Below are 8716 nucleotides of genomic sequence, written 5' to 3'. Positions count from 1 at the left end.
AAAAACAAAGAGGGGAAAAAGAAATTTAAATATTATTGTTTAATTGTTTGTTAAAAACTGTTATGTCTAATTTCTTTACTATTTCAAATTGTTTTACCTACACAAAGAGTATTGCACTAAAGACAAAAGACATAATGATTGTACATGAATTTGATATATCACTAAAATTTGAAAAAAATAAAAAATCATTTTAAACAGTTTAAAATTATTTTATTTAATATTTATTAATTATTATTAAAATAATTATATAATTTTAGATATTGTCTTTTTTAATATTAACGTTGATATATATTATTTAAGACAAAAAAGAATCAAAATTGTAGGTGCATACTTTTAAGTTTATATAGATAACACTAATTAATAAAGTATTTAATATTTAACTTGGGTTAATTAGGAGTAGAGTAGAGTTTAGATTCAACCTTAATTTTATCCTGCGAATTAAGAACATGCTAATCTTAGTCCTACTCATTCTCAATCTGCAGGTATTCGACCTTACCTGCGAGTTAGCAAAAAGATATTATATTATTATATAATTTAATGAACATGCAAATTAAAAATTCAACACAAACAGCATAAACATCAAACGTTCAGTAATTTCATATGGCACATGATGAACATAGTGCTAAACGAAACACACGAGCATGGGACCACGGCGCTGAGCATAGCACGAACACGGAATGTCAGCGAGGGGAGTAGTCGGAGAAGGGAGAGTTGAAACAGGGAGTAAGAATTTTTTGCGAAAAGACGAAGAGAGATTGAAAGGAGAGATTAGGACTGACTGTTAGGTAAAAATGATCTGAGTGAAAAGATTAGAGTTTATGTTATAATTAAACAGTTATATATCACTAAATACAATTGACTTTTATATAAATAAAAATATTAAATTACTAAATGATCATTTTGGCTTAGTTATTCAAAGTCTTCTACACTAAAATAAAAGTCCTTGGTTCGATATCCGCACTCTATTCCATCTATACTCAAATCGGATTTGAGTATCTACAAATATGCATTGCTTGGACTTGTTTCTAGAGCTTCATGTTTGAAGGTAAATCTTCATAAGTTGAAGGCTTAGTTTTCCAAGAGAGTGTCGGAGAGGAGGAAAGATGTTCTCTCAGGGATTTCTAACATCCCGATTTTGCAATGATTTGGGTAAATACTTGGGAATCAACATCGGTCATACCAAAGCTTTCAGGAGAACAGCTCAGGAGGTTATTGAAAAAATTTCGAGAAAATTTTCGAATGGGATGCCTGTTGAATAAGGCAGGGAGGCTTTGTCTTGTCAAATCGATTATGACCTCTATCCTGATTTAGGACATGCAAATTTCTCTTCTCCCGAAGTTTGCATGTAATAAGATTGATTCCTTAATGAGACAGTTCTTATGGAAAGGTTAAGCGACCGAGAAAGGGCTGTCTCTAGTTAGATGGGAGGTTGCTATAACTCCTAAAAGAGCAGGAGGATTGGGTATTAGGGATACTTCCTGTGCTAATGAGGCACTTCTGGAAAAACTGGTATGTGATTGTCTAAATAATAACAAGAAGTTGTGGTGCAGGTTCTGATGCATAAATATCTCATGAATCAGTCTGGTATAATAAAAAACAGTAGAAATTCTTCATCGGCTACCTGAAAGAACATTGTTAGTGCCTATGAACATCTCAAGAAAGGACTTCATTGGAATGTTGAGGATGTCCACAAATTAATTTGGTATGATGAGTGGACTCCTTTTGGTAAGCTTTGTAACCTTGTTCCTTATGTGCATATTTCTGAATTAGATTTCATAGTGGCTGACTTGTGAAAAGGAATATCTTGGGAGGTTGATAGTCTTATCACGTCTATTCTGCATGAGATTAAGCAGTTCATTCGTGGTCTGAGATATCCTAGTTTGACTGAGTTGGAGTCATAGTAGAAGTAGTGGCCTGCAGCAACGAAAAAATATAATGCAAGGGAGGGTTATAAATGGTTATTAGAGAAACCTTGAATTGGAATGCCAATAGCAACTGGAACTGGCTGTGAAATACTAACATTCCGGAGAATTTCAAATTCACTATGTGGCTTGGTTTACATGATGCTCTACTGACTGAGACCTTTCAATTCAAGCGACATTTAGTTTCTTTAGATATGTGTAAGAGATGTAACAAGATGCAAGAACAATGGAACATTGCCTTTAAGACTGTGACCGATCAAAGGCAATTTGGCATATATTAGATCCTGGTATCCTAGACTCGATGGCTGGGACAATTCTTGAAGAGTGGTTTTGGAAGGCATTGTTTGACAATGAGGCGTCTTTTGGTGCAGGATTTTGGTGGGTATGGACTATGGAGACATAAGTGTAGTGACATATTTAATGCTGACAACCCTTGGATAGACCACAAAGTTGTTGCCTTAGCCAGAATTACCACCAAGGACTTATAGGTTTACAAGAATCGAAACTATGCCTTTAAGTGTCTCCAAAATCGCCAAACCACTGGCAGGCAACAGTTTTAAAGTTAATTGTGATGCAAGCTTGTATCTGGATTCAAATGTAACGGGCTTCAGGTGTATTATTAGAGATTCTAAGGGAGGTTGGATCTCGGCTGCTTTGGAAGCATTCTCCCTTTGTCTATCATCATATCATATGTGAATTATTTGCTGTTTGGAGGGGGTTGGTTTTAGTTTGGAATTGCGGTTTGAAAAATATTATATATGAAACGGATTGTCTTGACATTCTGCCCATCATGCATGATCTTACAAGTGGGTATTCATTTGAAATAATAGATTTGGTTCACAAGATTCAAGAGCTTTTATTTCGGCCTTGGTTTGTTCATGTTAAGTGAGTGTCCCAGGAAGCAAATAGAGTTGCGGACTAAATGGCTAGATATGGTGCCAAGAGTAACTCTAATCATGTTAACCTTGTGTTGATCTCCAGCAAATTATCCGCTCAGATATAAGATAGTCATGTTTAGACACAAAAAAAAAGAAATAAAATATAAATAAATGATAAATGTTAGGAGGTCCATATTGTTAATAAAAAATAAAAATTGATTAATATTAATTCAAATATAAAATAAATACAAAGAAAAGAATATTAATCACTTTGTCTAAATGAATAAACTAAAAACAGTAGTAGTATATTTACTATTTTTCTTAAAATTCTAGATTTACATAAAGGGCCCTGGTGGTAAAAAACTAATAATGCTACAATAAATGGTCCCCACAAAAAATATTCTGATCAACAGAGAAATGTAATTTAAATATAAGAATAAATGGCCCAAGCTGCTTCTTCTTTTTCTTTTTTTTTTTTTGGAATTTACCAAGCTCCTTTCTTAGTGAGCTTGAGAAAATAGGCAAAACCAATTTCATCCAAACCCAAACCCAAACCCAAAAATGCCACCAAGTGTAAAAAAAAAAAAAGATACCTATAATTGATAATTATTATTATTATTCCCTTAGGGACATCTGACATTTCTTCCAGGTCCACCATAATAAAAGTAATTCCCCCAAACCCTATTGATTCCTCCTTGAATGTCATAGCAATTAGGGTGGTCAGCAAGAACCTTGAGATTTGACAAAGGAACCAAATTGTTATCCCAATCCACAACTTGCATGTTCCTAAAGTATGAGGCTTTTCCAAAACCTTCCCCAGCAAAGTGACCACTTCCCATTTGTGTTGATGTGTGATACCCTGATTGCCTTGAATTCACAATTTCACCCCCAAATTGCACCATGCTTCCATGATTTCTTAGGTGTGTGAACAACACTGATGGCCAGTACCCCACTAAGACCCCTGATCCAAATTCCAGCCACCAGTTCCCATGCTTTGGATCCTACATACACACCCAATATTTCAAATTTCACATTCATTTATTATAAGTTCTACTCTCAAGAATAAAGTCTCTATTTCTGAATGTTAAAAGAGTATATCACTTGAAAATAATATTTTTAGATAGTTTATAAGTCCTTCCACCTAATCTCAATTCTCAATATAATTGATAATACAGCTATCATAATAATAATCTTTGTTAATGTTATTTTAATAGAATGTTAGAGCCAATCGTATTTCGTATACTATAAGCTAGGTCTTCTATATATATATACATTGCTTAAAAATACGGTAAGCATATGGCATTTATGAGTGCTATTTTGATACCATCAATGACGGATCTCTTTTCATTTTAGTTTAATTTAATTTGTGACATGGCAAAGATGGACATAATTATGAAGAGCAACATGTTAGCCAGGTTGGCCAGTGAAATAATGGGTCAAAAAGAGTGTATATGGAGGGGAATTCACATTGGGATTTTGTTAAATTATGATGGTGTGAGTTCAGAATTAGAAACTCTTTGGTGGCCAAGAAAAAAGGAAAAGAAGAGAATCTTGAAAAGAAGCAGAGCATAAGGGAGCTTACAGTTCATTATTCGAATTCTACAGTGCATGCGTGTAATGTCCCAAAGTGTTAAAGTGAGTAAAGTAGTTCATGTTACTATGATGGGTCACCCTTCAAAAGTTTGTGAACTATGGATTTCGTTCTCTAAATCTCACTTATTCTATGCAACAATGTAAGTTTCAAGAACGTAAACATACTTACCATAAAATAATACGAGTATATAATATAATAATACATTAACTCTATCGGTTTTTTTCCACAAAATATATTATATTACGAATAAATATTTAAATTAATTTTTAAAAATTTTAGATTGAATATTTCAATAATCTTTTTTTATAATATTTTTTAAGAATTGAATTGTCTTATAATAATTTTTTTTAGAAATTTATTTATTCAAAAATAATGGAAGAACTAATCTATTTGACTGGAGTAATTTTTTTGAAGATGAATTTAAATATTTGCTTGTATATTATATATAAAATTCCTTTAGTATAGTACTTAATGGTTTCGCCTTTTGTTGGTCCTTAATAAAAAACACAAAACTCAATGGGGTTGCGAGACTTCCAACATAGTGGAAAGCCCACCATTGACCATGTTTTTTTTTTCTTCTACTAATTTTGATTAGCTTCATTTGGCTTTTGACCATGAATTTTGGTTTCAACTTCGGAGACTTTAAAGGAACACTTTGGCGGGACCCTTATGAGGTGAACCTAAATTGGTTGTTAGATTTTCAATTTTTCAACTCAGCTTGTCTTATGCTCATTAAAGCTTAAGATTAATCCAACCCAATAAAGGCATAAACACTTCATAATTTTATATGACTTGTGCGACAAAGTATAACTTTTCCAATCAAGAGTGTAAAAAATACCAAAGAAACTTGTAAATGTGAAAAAATGTTACCTTCCAAATGAGGAGGCTAATATCAAATTGGCCTCCGTGATATGAAGAAGTTGGAGAGATTGCAGCTCCAATTGCAATTCTATTGTTGGTTTGAACAAATCCTGAGCATAGTAAATTGTAGCATCCTGTTGCTTGATATGCATCACTCTGCTTAATAATAAAATATTCTTAGATAGATAGCAATTGTTACACTTCAAATTTAAGCAAGGATCAAAATACACTTTACTTACCGTCCAATAAGTAAAGAATCTAGGGTAACTGTCTCCGTATAGCTCCGGACTGACCTGCATCAAAATTAATTCAAATTAGGGATAATTGTGTAACATAAACTAAATATTGAGTAAAAAAAGTTATTTTAAATTTTTGAGTTGGTGACAATTTTAATGTAAATATTTATTTTAAATCTTGAAAGTAACAAATTAATCACTAGAAAATGTTTTAAAAATATTAAGGATAAAAAAAGTTTTACACTTAAAATAATAAAAAAAAATGAAAATGAGAGGTAGGTAGAAGGTGGATATGGTATCTATAATTTTGGGTTTGTTTAGACCAAAAAGATTTTTTTTAATAATATTTTTTTAAAAGAGTTTTTACAAAAAAACAAAAGCGATTTTATGTTTGGATATCTCGTATAAAAAGATATTTTTATTTATCAATTATGTTTGAATAAAATAAGATAAAAGTACTTTTTTGTTCATTTTTTTATGTGAAAAACATTTTTTTTAAAAAATATCTTTTAAAAAAAGATATAAATTGTAGTTTATCAAAAAATATATTTTTTTTTATTTTTCTAGTGCTTTTATTTTTATTATTAAAAATTTGTCAAACACACAAAAAAATTAATTTTTTTTATATTAAAAAAGATCTTTTTTTTTAATAATTTAATGATGACCAAACAAAGACTTTAAATGCTAACAAAAATAAAATGAATTATATTTTAGAAAAAAAAAATAAAGAGAGAATTTACTGATTACATGCCTGCCAACCGGCTTCAATGGTGTTGAGATCATTTCCAAAAGAACCAGAGATGACCCACATTTGTGACAAGCTGAATTCATATTGGTTTGTCACTCTTGGTGCCCACACATTTATACTTGCTTTCGCTCCATAATATTCTTCTCCATTTACATACCCAACTGCATGCTATTCACAACAAAATTTTATGCAATTAAGTATATATTTTTATTAACACTATACTCAAAGTCATAGTAAAAAAGACAATGGCTATTGATCCGGAAAAAGAGAAACAAAATAAAAAAGAAGAAACTCTAACTACCATAGTACCATGTGCTTCCTTTACAATACAAGTTTCCTTTGAAAAGATGAAGAAAGAAGTTGATACCTCATGTCCATTGCTGTTAGTGTCCCTTCTAACACGGCTTCTTAATTTTCTTCCAAAAGTGGAAACAGAACTTGCCCTCAGCATATCTTCTTGTGTTGTTCTTCTTATTGGGATTGTACCTTCTGGACAATATTCTCCAGACATGCTCCATACTTGAAACTCTTCACTCCTTTCCTCAACTTCATGCTTATATCCTTCAGGCCTTTCAGGAGCATCCTACACATGCAACCAAACCTTCTTCAAATTGTTCTACCTTATTTGCTTAATTTCACGTAAACAGAGTAAATACCTTTTTTGGTACTATTTCTCTTTATAACAAATAAAATGTCTTTTTACAATTCAAAAATTCTTAATCAGTCCTAACCATTTAGATAACTGGTCTATACGATTTCTGTAAACGATGACTTGATGATGTGCCAAAGGTTGCTTAGATTGATAACAAGGGCCGATTTATCCAATTAAAGATTTTCAAATTGTAAAAAGACGCAGCACAAATAATCAAGACAAAAAAGGAAGGACATATACTCTCAAATTTCAACCGTATAACTAATAATAATTACCAATGGCTTCTGTCCTTTCAATTGAGGATGATCAAAAGCTGGTTGTTGATGAGTTACAACACAGTCTATTATATCACCATCTGGACTCTACACAAGAAACAAAAAACAATAACAATAAGAGAAAAGAAAAAGAAAAAAAAAACAGAGTATAGAAAAACAGGGGATGAAACAGGGGAAGTGGAAAAAAGCATGAAACTTTGAGAAACCTCAATTGTCTTAACAGCAGGCTTATTGATCTTTTGAAGATGATTTCTTATGAAATTGAACTTTTTCAACTCTTCTTGCGGCCGAAGTGTTTGATTGGAAACTGGGTCGTTACCATTACCAACTTCTGTGGACGGCGGCGACGACGAGGACGATAAAACAGGACAAACCAAAGAAACAAGAAGAAGAAAATGTACAATGATTGGGAAGCTCAAACACCAGCTAAAATCCATGCTTGAGAAGCTTCGTTTCGTTCTTGTTTTCATATTTGTGTTCATTTGTTTGCATTGGCTTTGTCTTCTTCTCCTCCTCCTCCTTCTTCTTCCCCTTCTTCTTCTATGGACAAGACAAGATAGCTGTGTGTTCCAACACATGGTGAGTATTCGAAGCAAGTTTTAATTACTAATTCACCATTCTCAATGCCTTGGAAGCAAAGAATAATAGCAACAAAGTTTCTTTTATTCTCTCTCTTTGGAGGGTAGTGATTATGAGCTTGAATTGAATGGGTTTGGAGGTTTTATTACTCACAATTTGTAGTTGAACTCCCAAAGCTCTAGGATTGAATAAAATACTACTCTGTAGAGAAGGGGTTTTGGGTTTGCGTTTTGTTTTCAAGTTTTGGCCATGTGGGTTTGAGAGTACTTATATAAATGCATGAATAGTGATGAAATCATGCTAATTTTTTAAACTTTAGAAGAAAGAGAGTGCATAAGTGGTGCATCAATCATAATTTCTTTAAAATAATTATTATATTTCCTCAAAATTAATTTTATTTTAATGTCATCACGTATCTTTTTTTATTGAAGTACAAATATGCATTTTGCTTCTGCATGAAAATTTTTATTCATAATATTGAAAAAAAATATTTAAGATAAAAAGTGATAATAAATATATTTTATATTAATCGAATTATGTTTAAAAGATAATATTATATTTAAATCTGTTTTTAGCGCCATTATAATTTTATAGTTCCTCTAAACTTTTTGCATTGATTTTGGTTAGTTATAATTTGTTATTATAAATTTCAATCATTATAAAGATTATTATCTTTGGTCCATATCATTTCGTTTTTTGTTTTCTCTGAGTCTTACAAATACATATTTATACGAATTAATAAATATCTTAGAGGTTTAATTAATAAAAATATTATGTGCTAACAAGAAGTCATGCACAAAAAATTGATGTTATGCTCTTCCCTAACAACCATTTCCTCCGTTACAACAATAGAGAAATAAATTATATAACAATTTAAATAAAATGATATAGTTGAAAGCAGCAAATTGGTTGGATAAGGAAAGAGAAAAAGAAAAATGTAAAAAAATGTGTAAGAGGCTATGTTTCCGGTC

General features: G+C 31.5%; 1 protein-coding gene across 1 annotated transcript; it reads right to left on the bottom strand.

The window, feature by feature from the left end:
- Positions 1 to 2999: 2999 nt before the first annotated feature.
- LOC112803420 (protein neprosin) lies at positions 3000 to 8080 on the bottom strand. The gene is made up of 7 exons (XM_025846916.3): positions 7373 to 8080; positions 7167 to 7253; positions 6607 to 6822; positions 6243 to 6407; positions 5495 to 5548; positions 5265 to 5411; positions 3000 to 3801 (listed from the first exon to the last, which is right to left on the bottom strand). The coding sequence occupies exons 1-7, from the start codon at positions 7742 to 7744 to the stop codon at positions 3424 to 3426; spliced, it is 1419 nt and encodes a 472-aa protein (XP_025702701.1). The 5' UTR covers positions 7745 to 8080; the 3' UTR covers positions 3000 to 3423.
- Between the last annotated feature and the right edge of the window lie 636 nt (positions 8081 to 8716).

This window comes from Arachis hypogaea, chromosome 5, assembly GCF_003086295.3.
Source record: "Arachis hypogaea cultivar Tifrunner chromosome 5, arahy.Tifrunner.gnm2.J5K5, whole genome shotgun sequence".
NCBI classification, from domain to species: domain Eukaryota; kingdom Viridiplantae; phylum Streptophyta; class Magnoliopsida; order Fabales; family Fabaceae; genus Arachis; species Arachis hypogaea.
This window is presented reverse-complemented; position numbering and strand designations above follow the sequence as displayed.

What these genes read in the sequence shown, in the direction of transcription:
- LOC112803420 (XM_025846916.3), bottom strand. Translation starts at nt 7,744, where the DNA reads ATGTGTTGGAACACACAGCTATCTTGTCTTGTCCATAGAAGAAGAAGG. An exon ending in TGAAAGGACAGAAGCCATTG is followed by an intron (nt 6,823 to 7,166) that starts GTAATTATTATT and finishes TTGCATGTGTAG; the next exon opens with GATGCTCCTGAAAGGCCTGA. An exon ending in GATTCTTTACTTATTGGACG is followed by an intron (nt 5,412 to 5,494) that starts GTAAGTAAAGTG and finishes ATTATTAAGCAG; the next exon opens with AGTGATGCATATCAAGCAAC.